General features: G+C 37.1%; 1 protein-coding gene across 1 annotated transcript; it reads right to left on the reverse strand.

Annotated features, from left to right (window-relative positions):
* Positions 1 to 410: 410 nt before the first annotated feature.
* Positions 411 to 11,963, reverse strand: LOC149009780 (E3 ubiquitin-protein ligase PRT1-like). The gene is made up of 8 exons (XM_089161728.1): positions 11,775 to 11,963; positions 10,267 to 10,295; positions 10,007 to 10,186; positions 8,886 to 9,272; positions 8,602 to 8,787; positions 6,505 to 6,617; positions 3,235 to 3,697; positions 411 to 529 (listed from the first exon to the last, which is right to left on the reverse strand). The coding sequence occupies exons 1-7, from the start codon at positions 11,903 to 11,905 to the stop codon at positions 3,239 to 3,241; spliced, it is 1,485 nt and encodes a 494-aa protein (XP_089017854.1). The 5' UTR covers positions 11,906 to 11,963; the 3' UTR covers positions 411 to 529; positions 3,235 to 3,238.
* Positions 11,964 to 13,909: the final 1,946 nt, after the last annotated feature.

Raw genomic sequence — 13,909 nt, forward strand, 5'->3', positions numbered from 1 at the left:
GCTCACTTTTGTCGTCCGATCTTCAGCACTAAACTACATTTTTATGATACATACATGTATAGAACTTCAGGTGCCCTACCATCGAAGGGTAGCTCAGTTGATAATACTTGCAGCTCTTATTGAAGAGGTCATGGCTTCGAATCTCCTTATGGTATATGTAATAGTTCCCATCCCTATATATAAAAAGCTACCAACTCCCCAGAAAAAGGAAAAAAAAATAAAAAGAAAAAAAGGAGATGGTCAAATGTTATGAACTTTTTTTTTTGGGGTAAACGTCAAATGTTATGAACACTACTTACATAAGGTGAAGGTATCTGTACTATCTTACCCAAAAAAGGGGTATCTGTGTTTGGTTAAGTCATAATACACAATTTTCTGTACTTCCATATCCTCTAGTCACCTGTGTCCCACTGTTTCAGCACCAATGCCCAATCTATGATGAAAAAACTCGTCTCTGTTGCTGTTCATCTTATTGATTCTTTGTTCTCTTTAAAGTCTCTATCTCTGCTAGGGTTGCTAACCATTATCACTGTTACCAGTTTCAGCAAGGAGAAAACATATAAAAAAAGGGAATGTACAGCTTTTGGGCTCAAAAAACAAATCTCCCCTAGAGCCATAAAGAGCATATGAACAGTGAAAAAGGAGGGAAAAAAAGAGAAAAAAAAACAGTACATCAAGAGAAGTATATTGTTACTCACCAACAAAATGTGACAGGCAAGATCTCATCAATGCGTAGAAGAATATGAATAAGTAATCAGTGTAGACAGGTACTAATGTGACAGGCAAGATCTCATCAATGCGTAGAAGAATATGAATAAGTAATCAGTGTAGACAGGTACTAATGATAGTAAGATTCTAGACAACACAATCGGATTAGTTGCCACCTAGGCACCCAGTCTCTTGGGTCCGACGCTACGACATGCTTTATTGACGCTTCACAAGTTTACATTGAATTATACGCATAACCACACAACATAGATTAATCATGGATATGTGTCAAACTGCAAAATTGTAAGGTAAGCTTGTTTGCCCAAGGATAACATGGTGGAGCTTAAAAAGAGATATTATGAAATCATTCATTGATGAGGTGGCCAGTAAATTTAATTGGACCCTATTCATCTCCTGGATACCCAAATGGGTTTGGATTGGTCAAAGTCAATGAACCTGCAATACTACCGTGTGGTGGGTAATAATCTCATTACTCGGGAGGATTAAGAAGCAAATCATTTAACTACAGAAACAAGGCTCATACTACAACTGAATTATTGTGGTTGAGATCATGGTGGGAGATCTCGCGAGATATCTTGGTTTTTTCATAAACCGAGACGAGATCAAGGGCGAGATCTGCGAGATGGGATATCTCGCTCGAGATCTCGCCATATCTCGCCATATCTCGCCAAATCTCGCCATATCTCGCCCCAAATCTCGCCATATCTCGCTGGAACTCTCAATTTTTACCAAATTTTTTGTAGATTTCAGCCAAAGTTTCACTTGCAATTACTCTTAGCACATCTACAACATCAAAGAAAGCTCAATCATCCTCTACTTGTCTTATGAACTTATGCGTTAATGACTTATATAAAACTTCTAACGGTTGTATACTTTTATCATTCTATTCTTGAAAGTTAAGATTGTAATACTCATATGAATGTTATCTTGATGACATTTAAGTTATTTGATGTATTTGATACACATGATTTTCATTTATATGCCTTAAGGTTTTATATTACATGTTATATAACCTTGCATTCTCTAATCCTACAGCATTAATGGTTTTATATTATATGTTATATAACCTTGCATTCTCTAATCCTACAGCATTTCGGTTTCACAATATGGGTAGACTTAGAAATCATACTTAGGGCTGTTTTCTCACAAATCCAAGGCCACTAGTGTGTTCAAAAGGCATCAAATAGGCTAAAAACCAAGTTTTAGCCTAACTGGGACCTTAAAACCCACCGAGATGGGCTACCGAGTTGACGCCCAAAAAATGGCATATCTCGACCGAGATCTCGCCGAGATGGTCGAGATCTCGGTTTTTCATGGTAGCGAGATCTCGCTCGAGAGCGAGATCTCCCACCATGGTTGAGATCGCTTCTTCAAGAACTCTTTCTTCCAGATAACAATCTTATTAACATGTATGGTATAACCAGAAGACCATCCATATTTAATCGCATCTTTGATGAACAGTCCAAGCATACAAGTTAATTGTCATTTTGTGACATTGAAGTTGATCCTCACTGTATTCATCATATTAATTCTTTAATCAACTTAATGAGCTGTTTACGAGAATCTTGTTTCAAAATCGTTATCTTCAAGATTGGTCCAACTTCCAAGTTATGCTTATGATCGTTATCTTCGAGACTGCTCCAACTTCCAAGTTATGCTCATGACATATTTATTCTCCAGCCTGAGGGGAAGTGACAAAGCTATAACTCCGATAGATTTTTTTTTCTTCTTTTTTTTTTGGGGTGGTGGGGAGAGGGGGTACTTTTATACTGAGGATTTTGTAACATTAATTTTACTCACTGCTATTGTTGAATGACCTAAATTCTGTGGAGGCTTTCTAAATATGGACTTGAAACAATGACAATGACTTAATTCGTATCCATCAATTTACATATATTTTCATTTTTCTTTTGTTTGCTGTGGGGTGGAGTGGGGATTCTTAAACATATTCACCCTAAGATTTGGAAGCATACTAAAGTAAACAGCGAAAGGCATGCCAACATTAAAAAGCAAAACTGGCTGCAAGGCAATATCTAAGCAGAGGGAAACACAGTCCTGAAGCACAGAATGGAAATCAGGAAATAAATAACAAATCAGCAGACAAATATCAACATCACTGGAAGGAAATAAGTAGTCTTGATAAGATGTCCAGAAGTCACTAGAATGCAGTGCCGAAGTGTATGAATCATCAGTTCACCCAAACAATTCATTTCAATTTGCCAACTATCATTAAGAGTATTCATTTCATACCAATTTTCCAACAACCATTAAGCTACAGTCCTGCCAGTAGGTTCTCTCGAAGTATAGAGGCAGATTTGATTTGGCTTAAAATGCCACTAGCTAGTTTATCAAATGATAAGAGGGAGGGAATTCTTCTTGCAGTGGCTTGTGCTTAGTAGTCAGCTAAGTAACATCAAAGTTCTTGAATGCAATTTCAGATAGTCACCTAATGATATCCCATAATTATAGCCAGAAGCTCTCAAGAGGTGGTTTGAGTTTACTCACAAGTTTACATAATAGTTGGAGTGCTTTCTAGATCTGCTGCAGCATCATCAGAATGGATTTGAGCACCAGAAACATTATCAGCAACATCTAGATAATCACCATTGAGCATGGGTAAAGCATCTTCCTCCTCTGGAGCATCATGAAAATCTATAGGAGCAACAGAACCATTTTCTGGAACCTCAGGAGCATCACCAAGAAAAGGATCCGCAAAAGCTTCTTGCGAATACTCTGAAGAATCACTAGAGATAACAGAAGCAGAGCCACCAATAGATAGGCTTGCCAGAATCCTCCGCACCAACTTATGTGATGGTTGAATAAGCACAAAGCTATGCTGAGGTGTGTGCTGTTGATTGAATTTGCCCGGACGCTTGGAGCGAGTATTGTAACATTCTCCACACAGATCAAAGCCTACTTTCTCTGTACAGTCTTTACATTTATATCTCTCTCCGATAATTGGAAACATCTGCAGAGATGAACCCACAGACTTTCAGTAATCCAAGCACATTGAGACTAAATTATCTTTGAAATAGTCAGTCAACTAGCCCAAAAATTTATAATAAGAAGCAATTATTTTGAATTCAAAATATGGTCCCAGTAATACATCAAATCAGGAAATCTAACATAGGGCCTTTAAAAGTATTGTACATTCAAAAAATTAAGAAGGGTTGCTATCGTGCCAGGGGCATCTCTAGGTGGGCTGGGCTCATAACAAGTCCTTGACATCCATCACTTTTTTCCATCTCTTATGTTGCTTAAGTATTAGGTGGACCCTAGTTTTAGAAGGTTCCTCCCTGTCTTCCTACCAGTTTCTTCCTTGTTCAGATGAATTTTTCTTTCTTGATTTGACATCTGTTTTAAACCCTCTTTAATATGGCATGAGCAACTTGTTCCTTAAGAATCTGAGTCCAAGCTTGGCTACCTTATTTGCTTTTTTATTTTTTCCCAGCAGGATGGATGGACTGTGTATGATTGGACCAGGCTGAACCAAGCAGAGTTAGGTCTGGGAATTGGCACACCAAGGTTAGGGCAGGCCTCACAGGCTTGGATTGGAGTCAGTAACCTCAGAAACCCAGGTCTAGCCTATATTGCACTGCTACTTTGATCCCCATCAGAGCTGCTTAGTTTATGAATCATTCATGTCATATTTAGCATCCGATCAACCACCAGTAGACCTCTTAAATCACCTGGCACTCAAACCAATCCTGGATCTTTTGTTCTCCAAGAGTCATGACAGTATTCAAACCACGCTGTCATATCATCTTAGCATTGAGACGTCTACCCATTTTAGCCGGATTTTCCGTTAAAATCTGCCTTGGTATACCAACTGCAATATCTCTTTCAAGTTTTCATGTTTCTGAAAAGAAAAGGGAAGATTAGCATCTTCTTGATTTCCATTCTAAATTCGTTGCCTATTTGGATTGGACTTTCATTTTCTAGTTTCTTTTGCAATTATAGACCTAATCCTGGAATGGGTGTGTGGGACATTCAACTCAAGTTCTGGTTCACCCCAATTTCTCCAAATTATAAACTAGCTTTTAGGAATTTATTTCCTTTGTTTCATTAGTGTTTAAGTTGTAGACTGCACAAACGGCAAACAGTGCACAAGGAACCCACTTTAGCGGGGTCTGGGGAGGATCATAATTAACACTCTTATAAATTCTAAATCAGATTTAAATTTTATTTCAGTAGTTTATTCAGTTAGTATCCGTCCTGATTTATTTATTAATTTCTTTCTCTTTTTTTTTTTTTTTTTTTTTTTTTTTTTTTTGGGGGGGGGGGGATTTCTTATTGGGTCCGTAGGCCTGTGTAAGAAGAAATCTGCAAGCCACAACCAATTAAGAATTGGGAAATAGTATAATCCATATGGGAACCAAATTGTTAGAATAGATAGAAAAGAGAAATGTCAGTGTTGGTTCGACTGATTGTTATGTGGGAGAGTATAAAGAAATATATACAAGGGCAGAAGAGGAACCTTTTTCCCTTTCTTTAAATATCAAGTTACTTAATCAGAACTCTCTCTTAGCCTGTGGAAGTGAAGAGATTATCTTACCAAGTTTGGGTTCTTTCTGCTAATTGAGTGAAGTTGAACTGTACCGTTCGGTTTTATAAATACATTCTAAGGCTTGAATGATCTCCAACAATGATTGATAGATTTTTGGCTTCACCTATTAGTTCTGAGCTGAGTCAGGAGGAACCTTGTGCCCTGGTGGTGATTCCAAAGTAATGTTCAGATGGGACGTACGAACACATATCCACCTCTCTTAATTTTGTTTCATTTCTTTAGTCATTCTTCTGTTAATTAAGAAATTCTAGCTTTCTTTCCTTCAATTTCCCATTCTGGTTTATAGGTTCAAACTCTGATCTAACTTCAGTCTTGAAAACCTTAAATTTCTAGTTGAACTCAAGAGTCCTACTTCTAATCAACCACCTAATATCTTTGTTTTCTAAGATCTGTTTTCAGTTAATATTCTGGATCTGTTATTGGCTTAATTCTGAGCTGAATAAACTATGAATCCATATATAATTCTCTAGTTTGATTCTGGATAGTGCAGCAATTGACACCAATGTCTGATCCCCGTGCCCCAAATTTCAGTAGGGAACCACCATAACTTTCAAACCAACAGTTGGAATCAGATCTTACTCAGCGGAACCACTCATCCTGTTAAACAGGCTACTCAATTTGAATCTTAGCCACATCAGACCTGTTTGGAATATGCTATGATTTTCTCTCATTACTGGTTTTCGTTTCCAAGTTCCTGTTCATGGTTTTCTAAGGGATTTCTGAAATCCTAGGCCTGAGACAATTAGAAACCCAAAGTGAAAAGTGGACATTTAGCTTGCTTTGGCAAGAAGTAAAGGTCACCATGACAGATTTTTACATGCACAACAAATGAACTGGTGCCACACAGGAATGATATCATACATTCTAGAATAGCTAATGGTTATGAAAGTGAATGATGCATCTGACGTTGCTCTAAAAGAACAGGGGAACCCGGAACTGAAGGCTCACGCAAGCAGATTCCCTAGGAGGGAGGCAATTTTCCTATGCAGCCTTACCCCAACAATTTTTGCTGGAAGGCTGTTTCGATACCTTAACCTCAGGCTACAGCTGTGGTCCACCAACCATTGTGCCAAGGCCCAATATAAATATATACGAATCACTTCATATTCAGAACGACATACCTAGCATATATGCTGATAAGATCAGATGTTGGCCAATCATGGATATTAGACAGTATGCAAAGAATAGAAGGGATAACAAAGGCATACCCCACAGAAATCACAACCAAATCCAATGTGAACCTTTGATCCATGCTCTATCAACCAACTAAACAAGTTTGTGTGCGATGATCTTTCATCTTGTTTTACATCTTGTACTGCAGCTGGAAGCACACATAAACTTCAGCAAATTAGACAAAGATGCTAAGACAACTCCAATGTGAACCTTTTGAGCAAATTGTAGCAGCAGCATGCAATATAATTAGAAATTATCTGTTCAGCAGCAGGATAGAAGATGTTTAGCCTGCAGATAGTTTTCATGACATCTACGTTGTTTTCTGTGACTCCCCCCCCCCCCTCCCCCCTCTTCCTCTACTGTGAAAGGTGATATCATTTTCCTCGATATTTGGTGAACTATTCCAGATATTACAAGGTCAGCTCATTACAATATTAGACAATTTTTACCAGTCTCTACTAATTCTTTTAGTTTCCCAATGTACAAGCTGATTTTGTCAAATAAAAGTAGTCAAAGTTACTTTAAGTTAGGTCTGAAATGAACATTGTTACATACAAGGAAACAAATAAAGTAAATGAAATCAAACTCACTAGTTCAAATTACAAGTTTAGGCAACCCCTGGCAGGGGGTTTTCACAAGGAACGTGTAACCTCAGATTCCACACGTTTTACAAATTTAGCGTTTCCTGCTTTACTTCCTATTTTCTCCCAAAATGTATATTTGAAGCTTATGTTTTTTTAAGACCCCACTTATCCAAAAAATCATTATCCAACTGGGAGAAATTTGTAGCCAGCTTAGAGAAGAGGAAGAATGTAGAAGGATAAAGACCTTAAAAATAATACCATAACAGATAACAGCAGAAGTTGATGCATGGATTGTTAAGGACAAAGTTACTACAAGCTATCTTGTTGGACAATGGCAGGATACACTGACCAGCAAGGCCTTCAGGCTACAGTGACGTCCTCTAGAGAGAGGAACACCAGAAGAACCCTAAGTGGTACAACAGCAATGGGTACTAGCAAGAAATAGAGGAAGAAGCTCGATTGTTGCTACATAGCTAGAAGAAAAAATATCTTAAGATTGTGAGATACTTTACAGATGAAGAGGTAAAAACTGACATAGGATAGGCTGGGAAGAAACTATTCTACGAGTAGTGGACCCAAATAAGAGTAAAATAACCCAGGAGTAATTGCTTAAACTTTCCAGCAAAAAACAACTAGGGTTTAGATGTATGTTTGGAGACTTGATATCAAATTACATTTAAGGTAAGTAAAGATGTACGGGGTGGATGAAGTGGAGAGGTGCATCCAGGGTCTTTTGTGATAGATGTATTCCATTAAAGTTTAAAGAAAAATTTTATAGGACCATCGTTCGACTAGCTATGATGTACAGTGTAGAGTGTTGGGCTGTTAAAAAGAATCACATAGATAAACTCAGTGTAGCATAAATGAGGATGCTAAGATGGATGAGTGGCAAAACTAGGAAGGATAAGATAATGAATGATCATATTAGAATTGGTCTGGGAGTTGCTCCCATAAGTGATAAGCTATAAGAAAGTCATTTGAGGTGCCACAGCTACGTTCAATGGAGGCCTATAAATGCCCCTATACGGAGAAGTGATATAATCCAAATTGAAGGAACTAGAAGAGCTAAGGGCAGACTTAGGATAACCCTAAGAGAAGTGCTGCATTAGGTATGGTATTCAAAAGCTCAAGGTACCACCATGGCCCACCACCTTAGCCCATGGGGGCACAACATTAAAGTTAGGGAACCCATAGCATCTTTCATGGAGTAGTATACTTATCCATTTTTCTAACAGGACCAAGTATTGGGTTCCACCCATTGCCATTCTAGTCATATAATGGAATGCAGACCCAATTTGACATGAAAGGAAGCTACATCAGGGCCAAAAAGAAAACCAGAGGACTTCAGAGAAATAAATAAAACAACCAATCTCCTAAATTTTGTATGCTATGTTCTTTGTGAACAGGTACTTTGTTTAATGAGACCTGCATTTCAATATTACCTAGGTCAAGAATATTTACCCACAATCATTTATTTATGGTAATTCAATATGAAATTATATCATCATTTGTCAAAGAAACAAACCAAATTACATGGTTGAAACCTACAAGCTGATGCTCTTCCGCCTTTACAAGAATGAACTGCCTCTCTTCTTTGCTCATACTCTTCAGGAAATTGTGCCTCCAAGAAATGATCAAACTCCAGACAAACCTTTGGCACCCCTGTTGGATGGGAACTTCGACAAACTTGACATTTAACAACTTCCACAGTTGCAATACACGATTCGCAATACACTGTAGAAAGAAAAATCAAATTGAGCACGCAATGATTTTGATTTTTGAGATGCAGTCTTGATAACAACTGCCATAAAAATCACAACTCAAAAGCTTACCATGGCCACAGTTGAGCACTGCAGGTCGAAATAGCAGTTGCTTACAGGCAGCACACAGCACATCAAGGGCAGAAATCTGGCTGCAAGTTGCAGTCTGATATTTTTCAATTTTTTCATGAGCTAACTTATCAGTGGCTTCAGTGTCCCCTTCAAGAGTGTTACCGCAGATACTTGTGGAACTTTCATGCAATGAACTGTCACATTCTAATGTCTCTTTGATTTTAGAAGGGCTCACTTTCTCAGTGAAGCAAATGCCCGAGTAGGGGTGAGGCTGATTACCCATGGAAGAATGTGGACAATGACTGAGCAGATTTGATTCATTAGTGTGCAATCCGCTAAAATTGTCATCAATCTGAGGAGAAAAGAAGTCACTTTCCCTTTCTTCTTCTGCAACATTTAAAGACTGATAATATGATTCATAAAGTTCAACTAAAAAGAACTGAAAGAAATAATAATAACAACTTCAGCACTCAATAGAATTAAAACGTCAGTAAGTTCCATGGGAAGAGTTCTTGGCGCTTTGTAGAAAATTAGTGATGTAGAACTCTTGGATGACATTTGAGAAAAGCAAAATTGCAGCAGAACATTAAAAAGGCTTTTCTCAGAAAGAAAACAATCTCAAAACACCCTTGCGATAAAATGGTCTACTTTAGAATGCAAAGGCATCAAAATAAAGAAAATCACCAATGTATGCCACGGGTACTTAAACTGACATAAGACATTTCATGTTTGACTCAAATTTATTCAGAGGATGACAACCACAAGCAAGGTAAATTCTACTTTGAACTTTTTGTGGCAGTAAACTTGAGAGACAACTGGGTTTTCCTTTCCAAATGCAAATGCTGTCATCCTTGCACTCCACGCACATTTATGGAGCACAACTGAATTTCTTTGCCAACATATACACACATGGTTGACAAGGGAAGTGGCTCATTTTATATGGTTATACTACCATTCTTGTTAAATAGTTACCTAATAGAATGGCCCATGTAATAACTCAGGAAACTTACAAGCATCATCGCTGTCTGCACAAGATGGTGAAATGAAAAAAATGAAAGCAAGGAAGCAGTCCCTAATGACTTAAGACAGCCAAGAGAAAAAGCTAGAAAGTTAAATCTCACCTAAAACTTGTTTTTCTCTTCTCTTGTAGGCCATTGGGTACAATTTCAGGAGCAAGTAATGGAGCATCAAGCAGATGTTAGGAAAATAATTATATGAGCACCTACAAATTGGACAATGAGAGTCGCCCAAACCATCCATGGCTTTATGAACACACCAGAAACATGAAATGTGCCCACAAGCTGTAAGAAACACCACAAATATTAGTGAAGAAACAATCCTGTCTCAAATACAGTCATCATCATAAATCCTTAATCCTTACCGAGCACAATAGGCTTGTAGAGGAGATCCCTGCAAGAAAATAGAAAAAAATAAATAAAAATTACACAATCCTTGGATATTATTCTCCACTACCGGAAAAAGAAACCATTAAAACTTCCATAAAACAGAAAATGAATGTTTTTCACATGAGAAACAAATGAACGAAAGCTAACCAGAACCTCGTTCAATCAAGTAAAATTTCTTTTTTTTTTTTTTTTGGGGGAGAGGGGGCAGTGGTTAAGGGAATGAAGGTGAACACAATAGGCAATACAAAGGGGATAAAATGAGGAAGAGGAGACTTGAAACCGAGCCTCCACAGAGATTGGCTCTACCACTCCGAGTTTCTAGCAGCTCCTAGTTGCAACTCTCTACCATTTAGTGAATGCTTCACTGTTCATCTCCACTGCATGAATGAATCCATAGAGTTCCAAGTACTTTCTACTTCTTTTCTCCTAATCTGAATCAGTCTTCAAGGACCAAAATTTCTGCACTTTCATTTGGCTGTCCCAGGATTTTGGCTTTTTTTTTTTATTATTATTTTTTTTTTTTAGGGGGGTTGTGGAAGAAATCAACGAGAAAGAATTCCTAACAGTTCATATACTATCTGGCATAGCTTTGATACCCTCACTTGTAATAATAGTTAGATGAAGTACCATATGAGAAAGAATTCCTAACAGTTCATATACTATCTGGCATAGCTTTGATACCCTCACTTGTAATAATAGTTACATTTAGTACCATATGAATGTTTTAGCAACCCTAAACCAGAATCAGAGTCTGATCATCCCCTGTTTAGCCAAATCATCTACCACCTCATTGCACTACTTGGTTGCCGGCAGAACTCAATATCATCTTCCACTGTAAGCTTCTTAACAGGCCTCACTAAATGACTGTAGCGCCAAGGATCTTCCCTGAAATTAGTCGTTCATCTAATTCGCCTGTCTAAAGCTATCAGCTCTGCTCTTGTAGGAGATGTGCCCTGAATCCAACCCCCCACCCCCTCTCCCCAAAAAAATAATAATAATAAATAAAAATAAAAATGGGTTCAAAAATCAAATGAGGTAAATCTGATTACCTAACATCGTCTGAAACAGCATGCTGTATAATACCGCCATTCATCAAAAAGAAAAGCGACTGAAATCACATAAATATTTACCATATATCATTATTCCTAGGTACTACAGATTCAGTTCGCTCCACCCGGGAAAAAGCACCACTGAACCCGAACAAATTACCAATCTCGGCTATAGCAAATTAAGCAGAAAACGCCTTCATAATTTTGTGTCGAAAATTCGAGTCCCAAATCCAACAAGGTAAGAGACCAAATCACGAAAAATGAATAGATACAAATAACTTATTCAAGCCGAAAGCAAAAAGAATCAATAAAATAATGCAACGAACACCAAACTCTCAAACAATTCAATTCAGCAGCTCCAAGCCTTATTCCAGACGACATGTAGAGAGAAGATTGGCAATGGAGGCGATAAGATCGTAAGGTAGAAGACTTACAGGCAAACGCAACACACAAAGTTTTCGGAGATTTCTTCGTCATCTTCATTGTCAAAATCTAGGATTTCACGATGAAGCGACGTGGTAGTAGAAGTTACAGGCGATACATTGTGCTCCTTATCCCCATCCATGGCGAACAGGAGCAACAGAGAAACATGCAAACAACAACGGAAAACAACTTTTCTTGGTTCAGAAGTCTAAATAGGTATTTAGCTCTACAAATATATATATATATAAATATATATATATATATATATTGGATTTTTATTTTTGTCCTTGTATGATACATTATTTTTTCTGTTATAAATTAATATCATTATAGTTTCATTTTTTTTTTTTTTTTTTTTTAAACCAGTATAGTTTCACATGTATTCTCGAAATAGTGCATGATACACCGTTTTTGATAACAACAGTTTTCTTTATTTATTTATAATAACATTAATAAAGTAAAATATCAATATAGTTATCCAAGGAAAAAGGAGAAAATATCAACATAAGATATATATATATATTAGAATTCACACCCTCCTATTTTGGCTGACAGTAGTCGCTGGCGTGTTGGTATACATAAGATCCCTACTTCACTACCTGAAGTAGTTTGTTCTAGCAAGTTCCGGGATAATGTTATGGGTCACGAGAATTGTATAAATACACTATGTTTTTTTTTTTATTTTAATAAATATCCTTTCTTTGTCCATCATAAAAATTCACCCCATTAATTTTTGTTTTTATTTTTTGGTAAACCCCCCTAGTTAATCTTGTTTGATCCAATACTATCTCTTCCGTAGGAATAGATAAATGATTTGAAATGTGACTATTGATACATACCTCTCTTGGCAAGTTGAAAATGACCAACATGTCTAGTGAAGAAGTTACAAGTTGAAACTCTTCTAGTGGTGTATATAATAATTCTCACCCTCTTAATATAAAACTACAAATTTTCAAAAATATTTTTGAGTTTTTCGTACAATATTTACTATTATTGGGTTGAAACTAGTGAATACCTACTATTATGCTCTAAATTATATGGTACTTACTGCAAAAAAAAAATTACAAGTTATCCACAATTGAGTAATAAATAAAATGACCTAAATCCCCTTATGGCCTTGTCCCTATTTAGCTTATTTAAAATTTTAAATACAAATATCTTTCAAGTAGTAAAATGATATTATGCCTCCACAAGACTTACTAAATGACCTAAATGTCTTTACTCACATTTAGTTCATTCAAAATTTGAATTCTAAATATTGAAATGTCCCAATATTGGCCCAATTTTGCTTAACATCTCCCTCTCCACCAACCAACCAATCTGTATCTCTCTCCTAACCTATTCCACCCTCTGCAAGTGATCTTCTTCGACCACATCAAGCACCACTACAACTCTCCATCTCTTGTGTGAGCTGTCTACTCTGGCCATCTTATCTATTTTATGTCAAAGGAACATCACCGGTAATAGAACTTTTTTTGTTTTTTTTTTTTTGGTGTCTGAGGTTCATCCAGGCCAGTTTGCACGAACCTTGTAAGGGAGCTTTGTCGTCCATAAGGGTCGAACTTATGATCTCTCCACTGAGAAATATGGATCTTACCACTCTACCAAGTATGTAGTACAACTTTTTACATGATACCTAACTTGCAAACTGTCGTACAACTGATTAAATTCGGATCATCACCCCGTCAAGGGAGCACTCTATGGGATCCATAGGTAAAAAATAAAATAATAATAAAAAAAGCTCCCATCACCCAACCCCTAGGTCCCCTGTATTTAAGGTGGTAAAGCCGTCGGGGAGGTCGGGAGCTCAGAGTGCTCCCCCGGTACCTCAACTGATTATTTGTTTATGAAACTGAAGATTGAGCAGATACGGCTCCAACATTCTACTAATTGAATTTTCATCAGATCTGAACGTTCTTGTAGTCAATTTATGTCTGTTGAAGACCGAAAAGTTCTATAATTGCTTGTATATTTAAATCAACCGTGTATACGTAGTTGATTTTCCCAATTTTATCGGAGTTTCTGATTGAATGAAGGAAAATCAGATCTATTGTATGTTTCAACCTTCACTATTAACAGATCTGGAGCTTAGCTCTGTCTTCACCATTAAGTAGCAATTTATAATTTGTTAGATGATGTTTAATTG

The sequence above is a fragment of the Hakea prostrata genome, chromosome 7 (genome assembly GCF_041222555.1).
Source record: "Hakea prostrata isolate BN-2017 chromosome 7, UWA_Hpros_2, whole genome shotgun sequence".
Taxonomy (NCBI): Eukaryota; Viridiplantae; Streptophyta; class Magnoliopsida; order Proteales; family Proteaceae; genus Hakea; species Hakea prostrata.